Source organism: Oncorhynchus keta, chromosome 15 (assembly GCF_023373465.1).
Source record: "Oncorhynchus keta strain PuntledgeMale-10-30-2019 chromosome 15, Oket_V2, whole genome shotgun sequence".
Classification (NCBI taxonomy): Eukaryota; Metazoa; Chordata; class Actinopteri; order Salmoniformes; family Salmonidae; genus Oncorhynchus; species Oncorhynchus keta.
The window spans coordinates 35,116,980-35,141,920 of NC_068435.1; the positions used below are offsets into that span (position 1 = coordinate 35,116,980).

At 42.3% G+C, this 24,941-nt stretch overlaps 1 protein-coding gene and 1 long non-coding RNA gene across 2 annotated transcripts; one reads left to right on the forward strand and one right to left on the reverse strand.

The window, feature by feature from the left end:
• Positions 1-3,399: 3,399 nt before the first annotated feature.
• On the reverse strand, positions 3,400-5,227 carry LOC118394837 (uncharacterized). Its single transcript, XR_004827824.2, has 3 exons — positions 5,092-5,227; positions 4,741-4,775; positions 3,400-4,601 (listed from the first exon to the last, which is right to left on the reverse strand). It is a non-coding gene; the product is annotated as an uncharacterized LOC118394837 (long non-coding RNA).
• A 106-nt stretch (positions 5,228-5,333) lies between these two features.
• Positions 5,334-23,499, forward strand: LOC118394836 (phosphotriesterase-related protein). The gene is made up of 6 exons (XM_035788419.2): positions 5,334-5,478; positions 8,520-8,752; positions 17,286-17,517; positions 17,700-17,965; positions 19,240-19,380; positions 22,174-23,499. The coding sequence occupies exons 2-6, from the start codon at positions 8,553-8,555 to the stop codon at positions 22,382-22,384; spliced, it is 1,050 nt and encodes a 349-aa protein (XP_035644312.1). The 5' UTR covers positions 5,334-5,478; positions 8,520-8,552; the 3' UTR covers positions 22,385-23,499.
• Positions 23,500-24,941: the final 1,442 nt, after the last annotated feature.

The window sequence follows — 24,941 nt, forward strand, 5'->3', positions numbered from 1 at the left end:
GTGAAGGAAGTTGTCAAGGATGTGAGTTTGTGTTTATACTGGACCTCCCGCCCCCACCTACCATCAACCAATCATGTCAATGCGGAGCTATACGGAGCCCTCCCTTGTTACAAAATGGGCTCGAACCAGGGACCCTTTCCACACAACGACAACAGTCACCTATGAAACCTCGTTACCTATCGCTCCACTTGCAGAGCAAGGGAAACAACTACTTCAAGGTCTCAGAGTGAGTGATGTCACCGATTGAAATGTAACTAGCCCGCACCGCTAACTAGCTAGCCATTTCAGAATGGTTACATACAGTGCCTTCAGAATGTATTCATAATCCTTTACCTTTTTCATATTTTGTTGTATTACAAAGCGGGATTAAAATGTATTTAATTGTCGTTTTTTGTCAACGATCTACACAAAATACGTACTGTAAACACAAATGTAGCCAATGTCTTATTTTTTATTGGCTTTACCATGGGAAAATTCCTCTACACACATTGCATTAGCACATTGAGAATGCACTGCATGCTCACGACATGGACAATTACAGATTACCCAAACATTATAATAAGATTAGCCAACCATCGTTGTTGATATGGCCTGTTAGTGACTTTGCCACGTGAAAGGTAAACAAATGAGCAGGGAAATAGCCTAACCTACAATCGATTTGACAGTTAGGTCCAACAAATGAAAGTCAAAGATGCCATTTTTTAACAGAATTCTAAAGGAAAAACAATAACCAGTCTATTCTATTGTATGAACCTGATGTTCCTAAACAGACTCCCTACAGTTCATTCAATGTGCATCGCATATAGGCCTTATGAGTCCAAACGTTTCACAGAAGCTGCATGGACAAAATAATTGACAATATAAAGAAAAAGTTAACTTGAATGTCTGTTGACTGTTTTGCTGCTCTGATATGGCAATAAAACATTGGTTATAGGTTACTAATTAGGATACTGTGTGATGCCATAACCAATGGATGGCATAACCAATTGCATTACCGCTAAGACCAGCTTTAAGGTTATAGGTTACTAATTAGGCTACTGTGTGATGCCATAACCAATCGATGGCATAACCAATTGCATTACCGCTAAGACCAGCTTTAAATAACAATAATGAGAATAATGAAATACCAGCTTTTGGTGAATCACTAGCGCTGCTTGAAATAGGCACACTGGCACACATTTTTAACGAACACACCTCAAATATTTCCGCCCCTCAGCACAAGGGGCTGATATAAGATGGTGCCTGGATTGGGTTGGAAAATACTAGAGTGCTGGCTTTTACATGTCGAAATTGCCAAAAAGCATGCGTTTTGACACTAGCGATGCCTTCCGTCAATTTAAGTACCATAATAAATCAATAACATCAAAATCCGTTGTTGCATGGGCTGAGTCTCAATTCACTGCATCCGCCTATGTCGGACTTTCACATCTGCGGTGGAAGGTGGCCAAGCTACAGCAGTGTTTGTCAGACCATGAGACATCCAGAAATTCGGTCTTGTCAGAAAAATGTCTGTAGCGTCCGAACGGTTTGGCCCACAAACTATTATGGAAAAGAGAGACTCTCACGAACACAGTGGTGTTGTCCGTTTTGACTCCCACAAGTGTCATGGGACTCATCTGAAGGTACCCTATATAAACGAGTGGAAGTATGGAGGTAGTTCTGTGTCAACTAAAATAAGAGGTTAAATATGTGTCCAAAAAAAACAAATATATTTCCTGAGCTTTCTTATATCTCCTAGATGTAGGACAGACACTTTAAAACTTTATTCCTTACGATTTATTTTTGACTGTCTTTTTTGACATTCATGCGATTCTATGGGCTATTGTAGTAAAGGCCAAATTCAATATTTTATCAAATATTTTGGGGAGGATTTATTTTTATACCTAAAATTCTAAATAAAATAGCTAAATGATCCATAGTATGATCATCTTAAAACAATTCCATATGTTAGCTTCATACTCCAGTGACATGATCCACCTGAAAGCCCAAGGGAATTGAATTGGAATTTGTGGCATTGTTGGGGATAATAATGAAGTGGGAATTGAATGATTGGAATTAACCTAACATTTGAATTGAGAGGAATTGAATTATCTCTGAATTCAAAGACCTGATCAGGTATTTGAATTGAATTAAATGGAATGTACAGGGAGAGGGAATTGAATTATAATTGAATTTGTGGAATTAACTGCAACCCTGTAACGTAATGTTTCTCCACTGATCAGCTACAGCAACACTAATCATTGGCCGGAGCATGCCTATTGATTATCATGATGATCTTTATAAGATGTTTAAATCTCTTAGATGGATCAGTGGACTGGTCCACTATTACAGTGCTTCCTTTGTTCTAAAAAAAATCCACAACTAACCGGCAGCTGTTGTACTAATCTGGAAAATAAATGTGGGGATGGTGCGAATGGGGGTGGGGGGCGGTGGGAGATATGCGGGAATCAAAGTGATATTCATATCATCCTGTCTAGGATCATCCTTGCAGTCTATTCATTGCCAATTGGATAATTGAATAGTCAGTTTGCATGCAGCTCTCATTTTCCACCCACAGAGGGCCTTGTGATCTAATGGTAAACACAGTAACCTCCCTTCCAGCATGACAGGAGAGCCTTCAAAACGTTATGAACAGTAGTAATTGATTGCCGATTGCCAATTTGTGATTTAATTTACTGATTTATAAATTCAGGAATATAATCCCAATGTTATATAAAGTGATAGTAAAACATTAACATGAGTTTATATTTTTTGCCCTCTTTCTGTTTGTGAAAACCAAGACACCGTGGGTAGCAACAGTCTACCCCTAACTCACAATGATTAACAAATGGCAATAAACAACGACCACTATCAAAGAACAGCAGAACCATGCAACAAATCACCTCCCACCCTCGACTCTCTATCCCACTGATATTCACCTGGAGAAAGCATCAGAGCGAGCGAAACAGGCCCTCTCTGTCTTACTATATCTAGCCCATGTATTTGATGCTGTCTGGATGATGAAGGAATTATCACAACAGCACCTGTCTTTTTACTAAAGAAATGTGTTAACTTTGTGTTAACTTTTCTTTTCTCTGCCCCACTTTTAAAGCACCTCATTGTTGCAGCTTAATTTAATTGAATTGCCATCATGTCGCGTGAAACAATGCATGGGAACTCTTGTCAGGGTGGATTAGTCCATTATTATGAACCAGACCATGGGTGATGAAAGACACTTGTTTCTAATATTATGAGAAAAATGTATTGATATTGATATTAAATATATGTATACTCTGTGTGGAAATGATTGATATATTATGAATAATTATGCGGCTGTATAGACGGGATGGTTGTTTAGCAACAAAACAGACACATGCGCAACGATGGGCCAAAAGATAAGGAGGTTGGCTTACATTGTTGATGTTGTAGATTTAGTCTCAAAATGTTTATTGAAAACATAAACACATTTGCACAATGAACACTTGTTGTCTCTTAAATACATTGTTACAGTTGTTGGTTAGCTAGCTAGGGATTTTTTTTTGCCATATTAGCATTGACATGAAATCAGCCAAAGCACCTCAAAACAGGAGATGATATCAAGAACAAGATCAAAACTAGCTGAAACATCAAGAACAAGATAAAACTAGCTGAAACGAGCCACCTACAATTCCCCGTATGGCAGTTTCTTGTCATTACTGCTAGCTACTGGTTCTAACCGTTCAGAATCATAACAAAGCACAGCTTCCGGCCACATTGATGCACGCTAATTATTTTCGTGAAGTTTTCAGACAACAGGTCTATGAATTCTTTTTTTTTTTAGCACACTGGCCAGGCAAACACACCCTCCCTCCCCATGTCCTTTGCAAATTTGAAGCTTCCTGAAGATTTTGCTGCTGCTGAACCAACTTGCTGAACCAACCTGTTGAACCAAGGGTTACGATAGCGATGAGCTAAGCAGCCCATGACAACGGTTCGTTTGTCGTGGGAGGAGGGGTTGGGGGGCCTCAAGTGGAGAATAAAAAAAAAAAATGTATTACTAGTATTTTTTTCTTATGCCCAGCTCACGAGCCCCCTTGATGATGTGAAGTCTGAGGCAATTGCCTTTTCTGCTTAATTGTAAGTCCATCACTGAGGGCAGAGAACTCTAGTTTTATGCCTCAGTCATCTTTAGGGGCTTGAGTTTTTTTCTGATCATACGATCTGAGCTGGAAAAGCTCTGGGCCCCAGTTAAAGACAATAACTAGGGAAAAACATTGTTTAATTTTTTTTGTCATTGCCTCTCTCTCTCTTTCTGTCCCACGTGACACTGAGAGGTCATGCTCTTGCTTACAGATGGAGAACAGCCGTAGTCTGTCATTCACTCAACCATAACCATTGGCAGAGATGGTTTACTTCACTCTGAACTCATTTCTCATAACTGAATGCTGGAGAACATAAAATGTAACAGATTCTGCTCAAACTTGCTCGAAGAGAGCACATACGTTGGCCCTAACTCAAACTGTATGCTGTATGAGTTCTGTATCCACTGGGCCGGTCACCGGGCCGGTCACTGAGTGAGAATGATACACTGAGGTTACCTGATCCTTCTGTCACCATCAGTGAACCTGGTCAAGGAATGGGAGCTATGCAAAGGAAATAGAAAATATGGAATTTAGAGAGAATAGAAGATGACAGAGAAAGATAGAGATGAACAAAGGGGATGTGATAACATGTCCAAATTGCAATCAATCCTGTTATACAGTGCCTTCAGAAAGTACATACCCCTCGACTTATTCCACATTTTGTTGTGTTAAAGCCTGAAATTAAAATGGATTATATCAGTGTTGTTGTTTTTTTACACACAATACTCAATAATGACAAATTGAAAACGTGTTTTTAGACATTTTTGCAAATGTATTTAAAATGAAATACAGAAATATACAATTTACATAAGTATTCACACCCCTGAATCAATTATTTGTAACAGCAGCTTTGGCATCTATTACAGCTGTGAGTCTTTAAGAGCTTTCCACACCTGGATTGTGCAACATTTGCCTATTATTCGTTAAGACACTCATCAAACCTGGCAAATTGGTTGTTGATCATTGTTGGACAACCATTTTCAGATCTTACCATAGATTTTCAAGTAGTTTTAAGTCAAAACTGTTACTCGGTCACTCAGGTAAGCAAATCCAGTGTTTTAGGTTATTGTCCTGCTATTTGTTATTCTGTACAGGCTTCCTTCTTTTCACTCTGTCAATTATGTTAGTTAGTATTGTGGCATTACTACAATGTTGTCGATCCATCATCAGTTCTCTCAGAACACAGCCATTAAACTGTCACCAATGGCCTCGATACCTTCCGGCAGGTTACAGTAGCATACTTTATATCAGTCAAATTCTCGCGATAGTTAGGACTTCCTAATCACACAACTTGTTGCTTCCTGGGTCTTCCTCTTGTTTGCAAGTTAAGACGATTAAGAAGAACGTTTGGACTACTGAATCGAAGCAAGATTTCCAGGTCTTATATCATTTTTGCTACATCGTAGTGTCATGAACAATGCATGTATATTTTTAACTAATGAAATGAAAAGCTGTTGCATTTGCAGAAATCGCAGTTGCATGCTTTAGCCCGCTGTATTTGCTAGGCTCAGTTACTACATCCAGTTGATTGCATGTTAAATTATTCGAGGTCACAAGTGTGATACAAAATCTAAAACTAACTGTGCAATAATGCATTATTTTTGTGAGAAAATAACACTGGGAACAATTAAATTATATGTATTCTATAGTTAGCAGGTCATGTGAGTTAAAATGGGGGCACTTGACCTCTCGTATACAACCATAGGTCTAAAGGGCTCTTCAGTGCAGGTTTGCCAGGTCTAGCTAAAATCTGCCCGACAGGTGTGAAAACTAGCCCAATATTTTTTCACGGGAAGAGAGTTGCCAGATTTATCCAATAAACCCTTTTTCCATAATGTTATTGAGCGAATTAAGAACAAATATCGACGTCATTTAACGACAGGCTAAGAAGCAACATTTGGTTTTCCATCAAAATAATAATTATTGCGAGTTTAATTAAGAATGTCGCAAGATAATATAAATCACCCTTATTAAACTTGCCAGGTAATTTTCCATCAATGAATGTTGATTTAACTTGTTTTGACTGCTATGATTAAGCAATACGAACCCAAGAGGTGTGGTATATGGCCAATTTACCACAGCTAAGAGTTGTTCTTAGGACTTTATTTTTTGTCATTCCCGTGCTACACGGCCTGATATACCACGGCTTTCAACCAATCAGCATTCAGGGCTCAAACCACCAAGTTTATAATTATTAATAAATCCTATTTGCGCATGTGCATAACTATAGATAAATATGATAGGAGAGTTTAAATGATCTAAGTTGTACAGAGGATCTCAAAACCTCTGGTCAAGAAACACTTGGACGAACTTCAAAAAAGTATTTTGGGCTAATTTCTGTCAAAAGGTGCTGTTATTATGTGCCAGATGTTAAGACAACAAACTATTATAAAAACCCTCTTAGGCCTCGCTCCCCCTGTCTGAGATATCTACTGCAGCCCTCATCCTCCACATAAAACACCCGTTCTGTTAAAGGTCCTCAAAGCATACACATCGCTGGGTCGCTCGTCTTTTCAGTTCGCTGCAGCTAGCGACTAGAACAAGCTGCATCAAACACTCAAACTGGACAGTTTTATCTCAATCTCTTCATTCCAAGACTCAATCATGGACACTCTTACTTACAGTTGTGGCTGCTTTGTGTGATGTGTTGTCTCTACCTTCTTTCCCTTTGTGCTGTTGTCTGTGCCCAATAATGTTTGTACCGTGTTTTGTGCTGCTACAATGCTGTGTTGTCATGTGTTGCTGCCATGCTATGTTGTCTTAGGTCTTGTTTTATGTAATGTTGTCTCTCTTGTCATGATGTGTGTTTTGTCCTATATTTTAATTGAATTTATTTTTAATCACCTGTCCCCGTAGGAGGCCTTTTGGTAGGCCATCATTGTAAATAATAATTTGTTCTTAACTGACTTGCTTAGTTAAATACAAAATATCCTATTTGCAAGATGTACTTGTCATTTCAATAGGGTAGGCTACTGACTAAAATCTGGGTTAATAATTGTAATTAATCTTTGCCATGGTTTGCTGAGCTAGATGCAGGTAGCCTATAGGCCCTGATTGGCCAGCCAACATGTCGAAGTCCACAATGAAACTGACATTAAATGTGGAGGATGATATATTAAGGACAGAGCTGTGACCATGATCACAATTGATCACTTCCAATTTATTTAACTAAACATGGCCATTACTAATTGCATAGATACACAAGGCTACAACAGCAAACTGAAATAATAGGCTATTTATTAAATATGTTTTCCAGCTCCAGGTAGGCTACACAAGTGGCACATTGATTTGCATTGACTCCAGTGATATCTTAATTTCAACATGTTTATTGTATCAAATGGTAGGCTACAGTAGCCTACAATGGCATATACACGAATAGCCTATTTGATGGCCAACAGATGCAAATGTATAATTCTACACATTTTAATGTCAGTTTCACGCGAGGGAGTTCCGTAACTACCATTTCAAATATCCACTCGCTCAGTGCTCCAGACCCTAGAACTGAGCATGCGTGAAAACCTTCGCTTTCCCAAAGGAAAAGTCGACATTAGAATGCGGTTTACTTTAAACCACCTCTGAACGAATTTATCTAAAGAGCTCTAGTTTTCCAATGCTTTGTCGACGCTATGTCAGTTTTAGCGCGTTAATATGAAATATGAATATAAAATAGGTGTCTCCGTAATGGCCAATCTAAATAGCCTACCAACAACTGGTAAAAAGTTGTCACGATGTGCGCGCATACTGCTCTGTCTCAGTGACTGCACCGCTCTAACAACCAATCCCCTTAACGCACACACCCCTCCGGCTCTTCCCCTCCTCACTCAGTAACAGCCTGCTCACTGCCTGATAGTCAGCAACAGCAGGTCACAGTGAAATATAGATTTTTTTTTAAGAGAGAGAAATGCCATGGCGGCCGCGGTGCAATTTAGAAGTAGGCCAAAAACCTGAAACCCACGAACAATACATTTTCACCCGCGACGTCGTTTTCAAAGTAGCCCAATTTTACCGGAAAACCACAAACATGGCAGCCCTGCTTGAGTGGGCACCTGGCTAGTCATATCTATTCATGTGAAAGAAGTGTGTCCAGTTGCTTTCTATCTCTGTGTTTTGCTGCTGGTCTCAATCAATCCAGTAATCCATCGAACTATCCATCAACCAAATAGTTTTCCCTATAAAAAAAAAGATTACCGTTTTGAAACTGCAAATACGGTCATTTCAGAATAACTGCAGTTACTCTGCAAACTTACTGCAGTAAAAAACAAAACGGTTATTCTGGATGCAGTATTTGCAGCATAATGCAGTTATACTGCACTCTTGACTACCATCGTTTTTACTAAGGAATATTTTTCTAGTACTGGAATATCTCATAACTAATAAGTTAAGTGTAATGTAGTAATTATAAAATATTCTATTCTGCAGGATTAAAACCCCCAGAGACCCAACCATTTCACCATGTCAGCCCTGAGCGGTAAGGTCCAGACGGTGTTGGGTCCGATAGAACCCGACCAGCTGGGTAGAACCATGACCCACGAGCACCTGACCATGACCTTTGAGTGCTGCTACTTCTCTCCGGCCCCGGGGGATGAGACTGTTGCCCAGGCCCCCATCCAGATGAAGAATCTATTCTGGCTGAAACAGAACCCTTACAGCAGGTAAACTCCCCTCCATATGTATTTCGACAGTGCACATTTTTATTTAATTTGGGTCTATACTCCAGCATTTTAGATTTGAGATAGAATGTTTTATATTAGGCGAAAGTACATAATGTCAGCTTTTATTTGAGGGTATTTTCATACATATCTGTTTTACTGTTTAGATGCATAAAGTCCTTTAATTTCTACTCTCACCATTTGAAGAAGTCATCATTATTTGGACACATTTACTTAGTTTAAAAATGTAGTCAAAAGTTTAGTATTTGGTCCCATATTCCTTGCACACAATGACTACATCTACAAACTTGTTGGATGCATTTGCTGTTTGTTATGGTTGTGTTTTGGATTATGTTTTGCATATAGGAACTGAATGATGAATAATGACTTCTGCCATTTGGAAGTCACTTCTATTGTAAGGAGAGATGTTTCTGAACACTTCTACATTCATGTGGATGCTACCTTGATTATGGATAGTCATGAATGATGAGTGAGAAGGTTACAGAGGCACAAAGATTATACCACCCCTCAAAATGCTAACCTTGCCTGTTATTGATAATGGTGCGAGGTTAGCATGTTTTGTTGTAGCCTCTGAACGACATCTCACTCATTATTCATGATTTGTGAAAGATGGTGCCGAAGAACATGGCTGACGTTTTACATTCTCCCAACCAATTGTTATAATTAATTTTTTTGTGTTTTGTGTAATTATGTTTTTTTTAAACTTATTTGTGTACATAATGTTGCTGTCTCTTACGACCGAAAATAACTTCTGGACATCAGAAAATAGATTACTCACCGCGGACTGGAAGAAACTAATTCCTTTAACAAGTCCGACGAGAAGGATGTCCTGCTTTCACTGGAACAGGCCCAGATCCACGCCTTTTTTATTTTTTAAAATTTTACCTTTGTTTAACCAGGCAAGTCAGTTAAGAACATATTCTTATTTTCAATGACGGCCTGGGAACAGTGGGTTAACTGCCTGTTCAGGGGCAGAACGACAGATTTGTACCTTGTCAGCTCGGGGGTTTGAACTCGCAACCTCACTGTTACTAGTCCAACGCTCTAACCACTAGGCTACGCTGCCGCCCCTTTTGCGTGAAGAGGGGACGCAGATCAGGGATCCTTCTGAGAATCCAAAGGCGAGCAAGTAAACTCCGAATGCCTTCCATTCTTCTTGCTAACGTGCAATCGTTAGAAAATGAAATTGATGACCTACTATTAAGATTATCCTACCAACGGGACATAAAAAACTGTAACATCTTATGTTTCACCAAGACGTGGCTGAACGAAGATACGGACAACATAGAGCTAGCGGGATTTTCCATGCACTGGCAGAACAAAGACGCTACCTCAGGTAAGACGAGGGGTGGGGGTGGGGGTCTTTTTGTCAATAACAGCTGGTGCGCAATGTCTAATATTAAAGAAGTCTTGAGGTATTGCTCACCTGAGGTAGAGTAACTTATGATAAGCTGCAGACCACATTATCTACTAAGAGAGTTCTCATCTGTATTATTCGTAGCCGTCTATTTACCATCAAAAAACGAAGCTGGCGCTTAGACCGCTCTCAACCAACTCTATAAGGCCATAAGCAAAGAAGAAAATGCTCACCCAGAAGTGGCGCTCCTAGTGGCCGCGGACTTTAATGCAGGCAAACTTAAATCAGTTTTACCAAATTTTTACCAGCATATCACGTGCAACCAGGAAAAATACATCCTAGACCAACTTTACTCCACACACAGAGATGCATACACAGCTCTCCCCTGCCCTCCATTTGCCAAATCTGACCATAATTATATCCTCCTGATTCCAGTTTACAAGGAAAAACGTATATGATTACGCGGATGTTACGCTACAGGACTGTTTTGGTAGCACAGACTGGAATATGTTCCGGGATTCATCCAATGTCATTGAGGAATACCACCTCAGGCATCGGCTTCATCAATAAGTGCATCTATTGATGTAGTCCCCACATTGATTGTACATACATATCCCAACCAGAAGCCATGGATTACAGGCAACATCCGCATCGAGCTAAATGCTAGAGCTGCCGTTTTCAAGGAGCTGGATACTAAACGCATTTAAGAAATCCCGCTATGCCCTCCGACGAACCATCAAACAAGCAAAGTGTCAATACGGGATTAAGATTGAATCCTACTACACCGGCTCTGACGCTCGTCGGATGTGGCAGGGCTTGAAAACTATTACGGACTGCAAAGGGAAACCCAGACACGAGCTGCCCAGTGATGCGAGCCTACCAGATGAGCTAAATGCCATTTTATGCTCTCTTCGAGGGAAGCAAGGCAAGCAGAACAGGGCTCCGGGCAGCCGAGCGGAAATGGAGGAAAACTCGCCTCCCTGCGGACCTGGCATCCTTTCACTCCCTCCTCTCTACATTTTCCTCCTCTGTCTCTGCTGCTAAAGCCACTTTCTACCACTCTAAATTCCAGGCATCTGCCTCTAACCCTAGGAAGCTCTTTGCCACCTTCTCCTCCCTCTTGAATCCTCCCCCCTCCTCCCTCTCTGCAGATGACTTCGTCAACCATTTTGAAAAGAAGGTCGACGACATCCGATCCTCGTTTGCTAAGTCAAACGACACCGCTGGTTCTGCTCACACTGCCCTACCCTATGCTCTGACCTCTTTCTCCCCTCTCTCTCCAGATGAAATCTTGCGTCTTGTGACGGCCGGCCGCCCAACAACCTGCCCGCTTGACCCTATCCCCTCCTCTCTTCTCCAGACCATTTCCGGAGACCTTCTCCCTTACCTCACCTCGCTCATCAACTCATCCCTGACCGCTAGCTACGTCCCTTCCGTCTTCAAGAGAGCGAGAGTTGCACCCCTTCTGAAAAAACCTACACTCGATCCCTCCGATGTCAACAACTACAGACCAGTATCCCTTCTTTCTTTTCTCTCCAAAACTCTTGAACGTGCCGTCCTTGGCCAGCTCTCCCGCTATCTCTCTCAGAATGACCTTCTTGATCCAAATCAGTCAGGTTTCAAGACTAGTCATTCAACTGAGACTGCTCTTCTCTATATCACGGAGGCGCTCCGCACTGCTAAAGCTAACTCTCTCTCCTCTGCTCTCATCCTTCTAGACCTATCGGCTGCCTTCGATACTGTGAACCATCAGATCCTCCTCTCCACCCTCTCCGAGTTGGGCATCTCCGGCGCGGCCCACGCTTGGACTTTGTCCTACCTGACAGGTCGCTCCTACCAGGTGGCGTGGCGAGAATCTGTCTCCTCACCACTGGTGTCCCCCAGGGCTCTGTTCTAGGCCCTCTCCTATTCTCGCTATACACCAAGTCACTTGGCTCTGTCATAACCTCACATGGTCTCTCCTATCATTGCTATGCAGACGACACACAATTAATCTTCTCCTTTCCCCCTTCTGATGACCAGGTGGCGGATCGCATCTCTGCATGTCTGGCAGACATATCAGTGTGGATGACGGATCACCACCTCAAGCTGAACCTCGGCAAGACGGAGCTGCTCTTCCTCCCGGGGAAGGACTGCCCATTCCATGATCTCGCCATCACGGTTGACAACTCCATTGTGTCCTCCTCCCAGAGCGCTAAGAACCTTGGCGTGATCCTGGACAACACCCTGTCGTTCTCAACTAACATCAAGGCGGTGGCCCGTTCCTGTAGGTTCATGCTCTACAACATCCGCAGAGTACGACCCTGCCTCACACAGGAAGCGGCGCAGGTCCTAATCCAGGCACTTGTCATCTCCCGTCTGGATTACTGCAACTCGCTGTTGGCTGGGCTCCCTGCCTGTGCCATTAAACCCCTACAACTCATCCAGAACGCCGCAGCCCGTCTGGTGTTCAACCTTCCCAAGTTCTCTCACGTCACCCCGCTCCTCCGCTCTCTCCACTGGCTTCCAGTTGAAGCTCGCATCCGCTACAAGACCATGGTGCTTGCCTACGGAGCTGTGAGGGGAACGGCACCTCAGTACCTCCAGGCTCTGATCAGGCCCTACACCCAAACAAGGGCACTGCGTTCATCCACCTCTGGCCTGCTCGCCTCCCTACCACTGAGGAAGTACAGTTCCCGCTCAGCCCAGTCAAAACTGTTCGCTGCTCTGGCCCCCAATGGTGGAACAAACTCCCTCACGACGCCAGGACAGCGGAGTCAATCACCACCTTCCGGAGACACCTGAAACCCCACCTCTTTAAGGAATACCTAGGATAGGATAAAGTAATCCTTCTCACCCCCCTTAAAAGATTTAGATGCACTATTGTAAAGTGGCTGTTCCACTGGATGTCATAAGGTGAATGCACCAATTTGTAAGTCGCTCTGGATAAGAGCGTCTGCTAAATGACTTAAATGTAATGTAAATGTAAGCAACACTGCATAAATGTGTGATTACGCTCTTGGTAGCCGACGTGAACAAAACCTATAAACAGGTCAACATTCACAAAGCCGCTGGGCCAGACGTATAACCAGGATGTGTACTCAAAGCATGCACGGACCAACTGTCATGTTTTCACTGACATTTTCAACCTCTGTAATATCTACCTGTTTCAAGCAGACCACCATAGTTCCTGTGCCCAAGCGAAGGTAACCTGCCTAAATGATTACCGCCCTGTGGCAGTCATGAATTGCTTTGAAAGGCTGGTCATGGCTCACATCAACAGCATCCTCCCGGACACCCTAGACCCACTCCAATTTGCATACCGCCCCAACAGATCCACAGATGTCTCAATCGCGTTCCACACTTCCCTTTCTCACCTGGATAAAAGGAACACCTATTTGAGAATGCTGTTAATTGACTACAGCTCAGCGTTCAACACCATAGTGCCCATGAAGCTCATCACTAAGCTAAGGACTCTGGGACTAAACACCTCTCTCTGCAACTAGATCCTGGACTTCCTGACGTTCCGCCCCCAGGTGGTAAGAGTAGGCAACAATAGGTCTGCCACGTTGATCCTTAACACTGGGGCCCCTCAGGGGTGTGTACTTAGTCCTCTTCTGTATTCCCTGTTCACCCACGACTGAGTGACCAAACACGACTCCAACGCCATCATTAAGTTTGCTGACAACACAACAGTGTGATGCCTGATCACTATGCCTGATCACCGACAACGATGAGACTGCCTATAGGGAGGTTAGAGAACTTGCAGTCGTGAAGAGGGCACGACAACACTTTTCCCCCCTCAGGAGACTGAAAAGATTTGGCATATGGGTCCCCAGATCCTCAAAGGTTCTACAGCTGCACCACATCTTGACCGGTTGCATTACCGCCTGGTATGGCCACTGCTCGGCATCTGACCATAAGGCGCTACAGAGGGTAGTGCGAACATCCCAGTACATCACTGGGGCCAGGCTTGCTGCCATCCAGGACCTATATAATAGGTGGTGTCAGAGAAAAGCCCATAAAAGAGACTCCAGTCACCCAGGTTATAGACTGTTTTCTCTGCTACCGCACGGCAAGCGGTACCGGAGCACAAAGTCTAGTACCAACAGCTTCTACCCCCAAGCCATTAGACTGCTGAACAACTCATAAAAATCGCCACAGGACAATTGACATTGACCCCCCTTTTTGAACACTGCTGCTTCTCGCTGTTTGTTTGTTACCTATGCATAATCACTTCGCCTCCACCTACATGTACAGATTACCTCAACTAGTCTGTACCCCTGCACACTGACTCGGTACCGGTGCACCCTGTATATAGTCTCGTTATTCTTATTGTGTTACTTTTTATTTTAGCCTACTTGGTAAATTATTGTCTTCTTCTTGAACTGCACTGTTGGTTAATGGTTTGTAGTTTGTAAGTAAGCATTTCACGGTAAAGTCTACTCTTGTTGTAATTCAGCGCATGTGGCAAATAAAGTTTGATTTGATTTTGATTTATTCATGATTTTTCTTAACCATGGCATTATCAGGATTAATTAAAAGTTTTCAGAAACATCTCATCTTCTCATTTAGAAAGAAAATTACTTCAGTCACAGGGCTCTATAAAATCTGTTTTATTTTTGCCCGATTCTGATTTTCCCCAAATTCTGTTTTCTCCATTGAGTTTTTCCAGGTTTCCGTTCATCAGATTTTTAGGTTTTCGATCTCAAAATCACACTTTTTTTAAAGAGTAACTTTTATGAAGAAAAAAAATAACATAATCGAAAACCAGATGTCTTAATTATAGTGAAACAAGTCAATTCTGGTCTTCATTTTGACTGTTCGTTACAAAAGTGATAGATTTGGGTCTTTCAGTAATAAATCTAGCTCTTTTTGCCCCTAGCGGTTCAACTCTACCATTGACATCATGATGTGTAGGCACCTTGAGAAGGTGCCTCTACCTCATCTCAAGGGAGGGGTTCGGTATGAAATACACTCCCTTCTAGATGTGCTGGGTGGTACCACCTTAAGCCTTACAATAAAAGTAGGCGACAGCACGCCTTATTTGGCAATGGTCTTGGTAAGTATAGTGTGCCAATATATTTTGCATGATGCTTTCTTGAATAGACAATTGAAGTTACACGAAATTCGAAAGGCAGTAAGGCACATTTCCTTATGACCAAATTCAACGTTTCATACACATTATGTGCTTTTCCGAAATAGAAAAAATGTCGGCTGAGGATTTTAAGTTTATATTTGTAGCTACATAATCTTAACAAGAAATAGATGACAATGGTTGTCATGACAACTTGGCTCATAGTTCAATGGTTGTGAGTTATTTAAAATGTTTAAAAAAATAAAAAATCAAGGTTAACTAGGCAAGTCGGTTAAGAACAAATTCTTATTTACAATGACAGCCTAGGAACAGTGGGTTAACTGCCTTGTTCAGGGGCAGAACGACAGATGTTTACCATGTCAGCTCGGGGATTCGATCTAGCATCCTTTTGGTTATGGGCCCAACGTTCTAACCACTACCTGCCTCCCCCTGCCGCCCTAATCCCACATGGGGCAGATATATTTTTTTCTCTCTTCATTTTCATCCCCAGCACACACACTTCTAATTCTGAAAACTGAAAGCATACCTTTGAGCAGGGCTGGATTAAGAAATCATAGGTACTTAGTTTTTTTTTTTTATAGCTTTAATAATACCACACAAATGACCAAAATGAGTGGCTACTCTGGACTGACAAACTGAGATCAATCTGGTCTTGAATTTTTTTTTAAACAATAGCCTAGGCCAAAGAAGCGACACAGATTGTACAAATACACTACCGTTCAAAAGTTTGGGGTCACTTAGAAATGTCCTTGTTTTTGAAAGAAAAGCTAATTTTGTCCATTGTAAAAGAACATCAACTTGATCAGAAATACAGCGTAGACATTGTTAATGTTGTAAATGACTATTGTAGCTGGAAATGGCTGACTTTTAATGGAATATTTACATAGGCGTACAGAGGCCCATTATCAGCAACCATCACTCCTAGCTAATCAAAGTTTTTATAGTTTTAAAAGGCTAAATGATCATTAGAAATCCCTTTTGCAATTATGTTAACACAGCTGAAAACTGTTGTGATTAAAGAAGCAATAAAACTGGCCTTTAGACTAGTTGAGTATCTGGAGCATCAGCCTTTGTGAGTTCCATTACAGGCTCAAAATAGCAGAAACAAATAACTTTCTTCTGAAACTAGTCTATTTTTGTTCTGATAAATGAAGGCTATTCCATGTGAGAAATTGCCAAGAAACTGAAGATCTTGTACAACGCTGTGTACTACTTCCTTCACAGAACAGCGCAAACTGGCTCTAATCAGAATTAGAGAGAGGAGTGGGAGGCCCCGTGCACAACTGAGCAAGAGGACAAGTACGTAAGCGTTTCTAGTTTGAGAAGCAGATGCCTCACAAGTCCTCAACTGGCAGCTTCATTAAATATTACCAGCAAAACACCTGTCTCAACGTCGACAGTGAAGAGGCGACTCCAGGATGTTGGCCTTCTCAGCAGAGTTCCTCTGTCCAGTGTCTATGTTCTTTTGCCCATCTTAATCTTTTCTTTTTATTGGCCTGTCTGAGATATGGCTTTTTTTTTGCAACTCTGCCTAGAAGTTGACGTTGAGACTGGTGTTTTGCGGGTTTCCAGCTACAATAGTCATTTACAACATTAACAATGTCTACAATATATTTCTGATCAATTTGATGTTATTTTAATGGACACAAAATGTGCTTTTCTTTCAAAAACAAGGACATTTCTAAGTGACCAGAAACTTTTAAACAGCAGTGCATTTACATTTATATATTCTTAGTCCATTCCTTTACTTAGATTTGTGTGTATTAGGTATTGGTTGTGGAATTGTTAGATATTACTTGTTAGATATTGCGGCACTGTCGGAAGTAGAAGCACAAGCATTTCGCTACACTCGCAATAACATCTGCTAACCATGTGTATGTGGAGCAGGTGGTTTTTAATGTTTTGTACGCTCAGTGTGGTCGAGCACCCTAAACAGCAAGTAGTCTATATAGCCCGTACAGCAGGCAGATTTCTAGAACCATACAGCAGGTAGTCTAGCACCTGTACAGCAGGCAGTCTAGAACGTGTTCAGGCTGAAGCCAATAGACAAATCTCTGTGTCCCTGTAACAATCTTCTTCAGCCATGAAAACCTGCTGCTGCTGCAGGAGACCAATGCTGTGCGGGAAGAGCTGCATGAGTACCGAAAGGCAGGAGGGGGTACCATCGTAGAAAACACTACCCAGGGTATCGCCCGGGATCTGCCCTGCCTCAAACAGCTGGCCAAGAATACGGGCGTCCACATCATAGGAGGGGCGGGGTACTATGTGGACGCCACCCACTCTGAGGGCACCAGGAAGATGACCGTGGAGAAGGTGGGGGAGGTTTATGGTAGTTTGTGTCTGTGTGAAGGTATACTGGCCCATTTGTAGAAGCCCTCAGTCAAATGTATCCAAGTGGCTTTGGTCAGCTGTCTCCCACCTGAGGGAGCTATGGCCAGTTTGTGTCCATTGTCTGCCACTACTTCCCCTGACTAACACTCGACTTCTCTCTCCAGCTCACAGACATCATCATCAGTGAGGTTCTCCACGGGGCGGATGGGACCGAAATCCGCTGCGGTGTGATTGGAGAGATCGGCTGCAGCTGGCCAATCACAGACAGTGAGAAGAAAGTGCTGCAGGCCACTGCACATGCTCAGACCGAGCTGGGCTGCCCAGTCATCATCCACCCAGGACGGAACCCTGGTGCACCGGCTGAGATAGTGCGTCTCCTGCAAGAAGCTGGAGGTGACATCAGCAAGACCGTTATGTCACACCTGGATAGGTGAGAGCTTTCATTCAGGGCCCAGAGTGGAATGGAGGGGTGGCAGGACTTTTTTTCCTGGTCAGTCACATAGTCAGGAAAATGTCAGAGGCCTACATGGGTTTATAATACAGTATGAACAATTATACTTATAAAGCAAGCTTCTACAGTGCATTCGGAAAGTATTCAGACCTATTGACTTTTTCCACATTTTGTTACATTAAAAGCAACAACAAAAAAGTACCACATTTTCATAAGTATTGAGATTCTTTACTCAGTTCTTTGTTGAAGCACCTTTGGCAGCGATTACAGCCTCGAACCTTCTTGGTTATGACGCTACAAGCTTGGCACACCTGTATTTGGAGAGTTTCTCCCATTCTTCTCTGCAGATCCTCTCAAGCTCTTGTCCCAAAGCCACTCCTGCGTTGTCTTGGCTGTGTGCTTAGGGTGTGACTTCCGTCTGGCCACTCTACCATAAAGGCCTGATTGGTGTGGAGTGTCCTTTTGGAAGTTTCTCCCATCTCTACAGAGGAACTCGGGAGCTCTGTCACAGTGACCATCGGGTTCTTGGTCACCTCCCTGACCAAGGCCCTTCTCCCCCGATTGCTCAGTTTGGCTGGGAGGCTAGCTCTAGGGAGAGTCTTGGTGGTTCCAAACTTATTCCATTTAAGAACGATGGAGGCACTGTATTCTTGGGGAGCTTCAATGCTACAGAAATGTTTTGGTACCCTTCCCCAAACCTGTGCCTCGACACAATCCTGTCTCGGAGCTCTATGGACAATTCCTTGGATCTCACGGCTTGGTTTTTGCTCTGACATGCACTGTCAACTGTGGGATCTTATATAGACGTGTGTGTCTTTCCAAATCATGTCCAATCAATTTAATTTACCACAGGTGGACACTAATGAAGTTGTAGAAACATCTCAAGGATGATCAATGGAAACAAGATGCACCCTATTTAAATTTCAAGTCTCATAGCAAAGTGTCTGAATAATTCTAAGGTATTTCTGTTTATTTTTGTATACATTTGCGAACATTTCTAAACCTGTTTTCGCTTTGTCATTTTGGGGTATTGTGTGTAGATTAGATTTTTTTTAAATTATTTTAAAAAATCTATTTTAGAGTAAGGTTGTAACAAAGTGTGGAAAAGGTGAAGGGGTCTGAATACTTTCGGAATACACTGTAATTGTTCAGGAATGTGTTAAGGCGTATTGTGGAGAATTTTAATCTGCTGATGCCTCAAAGATCGCTTCAGTGAGTGACTAAATTATTCATGGTTTGTTTTCCTAACACAGGACCATATTAGACAATGGAGAGCTGCTGGAGTTTGCAAAGATGGGGAGTTACCTGGAATATGACCTGTTTGGAACAGAGATGCTGAACTATGCCTATAACCTGGAGGTGGACATGCCCAGTGACAGCCAGAGAGTCAAGGCGTGAGTGCTCTTTGCTACCGAACTACCTACTAGACAACTGCAGCTAAACTAGGTCAATTTGGTTGTGTGTATCTACTTCACGATACTTTACTAAACCTAAAAAGTTAAATAACGCCCATGGATCTCTTTTGATGTGTGTGCGTGCATCAAATCAAACTTTATTTGTCACATGTGCCGAATACAACAGGTGTAGACCTTACCGTGAAATGCTTACTTACAAGCCCTTAACCAGCAATGCAGTTCAACAAAGAGTTAAGACAATATTTACCAAATAAACTAAAGTAAAAAAATATATAAAAAGTAACACAATAAAATAACAATAACCCGGCCATATACACAGGGTACCGGTACCGAGTCAATTTTCCGGGGGTACAGGTTAGTCGAGGTAATTTGTACATATAGGTAGGGGTCAAGTGACTATGCATAGATAGTAAACAGGGAGTAGCAGCAGTGTAAAAACAAACTGGGGGGGGCAGCAATCTATATAGTCAGGGATGCCATTTGATGAATTGTTCATCAGTCTTATGGCATGGGGGTAGAAGCTGGACCTAGACCTGGCGTTCCGGTACTGCTTGCCGTGTGGTAGCAGAGAGAACAGTCTATGACTTAGGTGACTGAAGTCTTTGACAATTTATTTTACTTTCCTCTGACACCGCCTAGTAAATAGGTCCTGTATGGCAGGAAGCTTGGCCCCAGTGATGTACTGGGCCGTTCGCACTACCCTCTGTAGTGCCTTACGGTCAGATGCTGAGCAGTTGCCATACCAGGCGGTGATGCAACCGGGCAGGATGCTCTCGATGGTGCAGCTGTAGACATTTTTGAGGATCTGGGGACCATTGCCAAATCTTTTCAGTCTCCTGAGGGGGAAAAGGTGTTGTCGTGCCCTCTTCATGATAGTTCTATGGTGATGTGAACACCAAAGAACTTGAAACTCTCAACCCGCTACACTACAGCCCTGTTGATGTTAATGGGGGCCTGTTCGGACCGCCTTTTCCTGTAGTCCACAATCATCTCCTTTGTCTTGCACACATTGAGGGAGAGGTTGTTGTCCTGGCACCACACAGCCAGGTCTCTGACCTCCTCCCTATAGGCTGTTTCATCATTGTCGGTAATCAGGCCTACCACTGTTGTGTCGTCTGCAAACTTAATGAATGCGTTGGAGTTGTGTTTGGCCACGTGGTCGTGGGTGAACAGGGAGTACAGGATGAGACTAAGCACTCACCCCTGAGGTGCCCCAGTGTTGAGGATGAGCGTGGCAGATGTGTTGTTGCCTACTCTTACCACCTGGGGGTGGCCAGTCAGGAAGTCCAGGATCCAGTTGCAGAGGGAGATGTTTAGTCCCAGGGTCCTTAGCTTAGTGATGAGCTTTGTGGGCACTATGGTGTTGAACGCTGAGCTGTAGTCAATTATCAGCACTCTCACATAGGTGTTCCTTTTGTCCAGATGGCAAAGAACAGTGTGGAGTGAGATTGAGGTTGCGTCATCTGTGGATTTGTTGGTGCTCCGGAATCCTATAGTAGGATTCAATTTTAATCCTGCATTGACGTTTTGCCTGTGAGGGCATAGCTGGATTTCTTGTAAGCGTGCGGTATGCAAATTGGAGTGGGTCTAGGGTATCTGGGATGATGCTATTGATGTGATCCATTTCGAAGCACTTCATGGCTACCGACGTGAGTGCTACTGGGCAGCTCGCGGCTGGTGGTCAGATGACGCGGATGCTACACTACAGGACTGTTCCATATTGATCAAGTCACTGGTACTTCCTGCTTTAGTTTTTGCTTGTAAGAAGGAATCAGGAGGATAGAATTATGGTCACTTTACCAGATGGAGGCCCGGGGAGAGCTTTGTATGTGTCTCTGTGTGGCGTAAAGGTGATCCAGAGTTATTATTATTTTCTTTTTCTCTGGTTGCACATGCTGGTGGAAATGAGGTAAAACTGATTTAAGTTTGCCTGCATTAAAGTCCCCGGCCTCTAGGAGCGCCGCTTCCTGATGAGCATTTTCTTGTTTGCTTATGGCCTTATACAGCTGGTTGAGTGCTGTCTTAGTGCCAGCATCGGTTTCTGGTGGTAAATAGACGGCTATGAATAATATAAATGAGAACTCTGTTGGTAGATAGTGTGGTCTACAGCTTATCATGAGGTACTCTACCTCAGGCGAGTTATACCTCGAAACATCTTTAATATTAGACATCACCCACCAGATGTTATTGACAAAATATGACACACACCCCTGCCCCTCGTCTTACCAGATGCAGCTTTTCTGTCCTGCCGATGCAGGGAAAATCCCACCAGCTCTATATTATCCGTGTCGCTGTTCAGCCGCAACTCGATTAAACATAAGATATTACAGTTTTTAATGTTCCGTTGGTAGGATAGTCTTGATCGTATTTCATCCATTTTGTTTTCCAATGATTGCACATTGGCCAATAGACCGGATGGCAGTGGAGGTTTACTCACTCGCCTACGAATTCTCAGACGGCAGCCCGACCTTCGCCCCCCTTTTTCTCCGTCTTTTCTTCACTCAAATGACAGTGAATTGGGCCCGTTCCTGAGAAAGCAGTATATCTTTCATGTCAGACTCATTAAAGAAAAACATCTTTGTCCAGTTCGAGGTGAGTAATCGCTGTTCTGATGTCCAAAAGTTATTTTCGGTCATAATAGACAGTAGCAGCAACGTTATATGCAAAATAAGTTGCAAACAATGCGAAAAATCTCATAAAACAGCGTAGTTGGTTAGGAGCACGTAAAACGGCAGCCATTAGACGTGTGTGTGTGTCTCCCACCCTCTCTAGCTTGGCGTTCCTGGTCCAGGAGGGATATGAGGACAACATTGTCATTGCCCACGACATCCACACCAAGAACCGTCTCACCAAGTACGGAGGGCACGGCTACTCACACATACTGAAGAACATCGTGCCCAAGATGCTGAGGAGAGGGATTAACCAGAACCAGGTGGACAAGATCCTCATAGACAACCCCAAACGCTGGCTCACGTTCAAATGAAGGATCAGAATCAGATCACCCAGAAGATAAAGGCTGCTCCATAGGCCTTTATCCTTTTCAACAGCTACTGAACTCGCAGTAAAAAAAAGTGTTTAGAAATGTTTTATTACTTGCAAATTACCAAATGCAATTAATGTCAGAAGTTGACATGTTTTATTCTTGCTACTTGTCTGTGATTTACTGAATCAAAGTGTTCTATTGAGAGGTAAACAAGGGGGAAAAACCTTGGATTGAACACTAACAACATTCTGATAGGTGAGTGAAGAGTAACGTTAAATCAAATATATTTGTCACACAATTACTTGCCATGACTGAATCAAAGCTTCAATTAATGTTTGTAATTAATTATTAATACTGTAAGCAAATAAATTAAACCATCCAGCTAGAAAATAAGTCGTAGACTAAATCTAAATGTGGTGCCAATATACACAGAAACCAAATGTCATTTAACAAGACAAAGCGACAGTTTCTGCCCCAAACAAACTCAAGGACGTGGACTGCACATCGTCTGCACCTGGTGCTCTACTCATAAATATGGTGCTTTCCGTTCTGACTAGTTTTAGTGAAAGCCATAGGAGTTTTGTTTGTAGTAATGACGTTTAACATAGATTCTTTGTGAAAAGTAGTAACATTGTTCCCGTTTTAGATTTTTAATTTTTTTATTGCTAAAAGATATTGGGGTACCAAAAGTTTTCTTTATTAATATGCTTGTTAGATGAGTTTTCATGATGTCACACTGTGACTGGGTGGATTTTGGAGGGAGCTGGTTGGCTGGTAGGTCATCCTGAAGGACATGGTCTTCCCTTCTGAGAACAGGTGGCATCACAGAGGGACTTCACCACATGAGCATCGACATCACAGCAGACGATACATAACCATTGTGTCACTTTAGGACAGTGTGTGATAGGATTTAAAAAGTTAGGGAGTAGGAGTGTATTTTTTTCTTTCTGATACATCACCAAATTGAACATCATGGTAGTCTGCCATTCAGAGGAAAATGTGACCCAGGAATATTTTCTTACCATTTTTAATGCTCTGCTAAAATTAGAACTGACCTGTTGATTTTTTTTTTACATGAATACTGTACCAAAGTCATTAAAATTGGTTTTGATTTATTTTCTCTAGTGGAATGTTTTTCTTCCATATAATGCATCGTTTCCATTTCAAATACTGGCTATAGACCTAATTAATCTTAGTGGAGTAGCACTTAATTCATTTTCCAGGAAAAAGTTGAATTGGACTGTGTATGAGGATAATGATAGCTCTTTTACACTTAATGCAGTAGTCTTATAAAGCATTTGTACTAGATCAGCACTGCAGTAAGATGCAGACAGAAACACACCAAACATTACTTTATACAGTATAGTTTTAATCACCTCTGAGTATTATTTCCTATTCTATAGACTAACATGAACTGAGATGTGTTACAAGACCAATTGAAATGAATTGATTAGTTGACCCAATGTCAAAAGCCATGAACAGCAATGAAGCATTAACACCATTCCTGTTTAACCATTAATATTGGTTTATACAGATGAAACGTTCACTCGTCACCTTCCTTGTTTCCACGTGTCCAAGTTTCTGTATTGGACATTGCATAATTTGGAGATTTTATGCACAAAACTAAATGTCCATTTTAATGTTAATTCAAAGGTTCATTTCTGACCCGCCAAACCGTGCTTCTTAACCCAGAAGCCAGCTGCACCAACGTGTCGGAGGAAACACTGTTCAACTGACAACCGAAGTCGGCCTGCAGGCATGCTACAATATCTTCAAAATGGTCACAGCAATTCCCTGTGCATGAGTGTTTGGAGAGAAGAGGGGAGCAGGGAGAGATGGTGATAGCTCTGATATTAGATGCATGTTGAGGGAAAAGTACTCCAATTCATATATTATGTGATCTCTTCCATCAAAAGGAGAGATTTTTTGCAATTTCATATTTGAACATCCACTAAGAGGCATGCTGTTTATAGAATGGCGTTTCTGGATGGCCACAGAGGACATGGGCAGTATGTTTTCTTGGTACCTGGCCACACCTCAGCTCCCCCTGTGTCCAATTAATCACTGGAGAAAATCAATAAAGCCACAGAGGGAGAGCATTAGGTGGGAGTTGGTTGTAGGGCATGTTTCCCCATACACATTAGCAGTGGCGATTTTAGCATGTAAGTCTTGGTGGGGTGAACTCCCACATTTTTTGGGGATGCATGCCAGCAAATCCACAACACAACACTAAACAGACAGAAACGGTTAGGGCCTACATAAAGCTGTCCCAACAGCAGAGCTTTCTTTTAAGCACCATGGAGTGAATCCTTAATACCTGGCTGTCAGGAGAGCCTTGTCTGACAGTGAAACAGTTCATTCAGCCTCATTTACTGCCTTTAAAAAAAACATGGCCGATATGGCTGACCTGCTTAAATAAATGTGGTTTCTACTGACAATTGATATGTACTAACTATGACATAAGGGGACGACGAGTGAATAAGAGGCTCTGTAATTTTGATTAAGACAATTTTGATTAAGCTCGGACGGACGTCAGTAGTTCAGCACTTTTGAGATG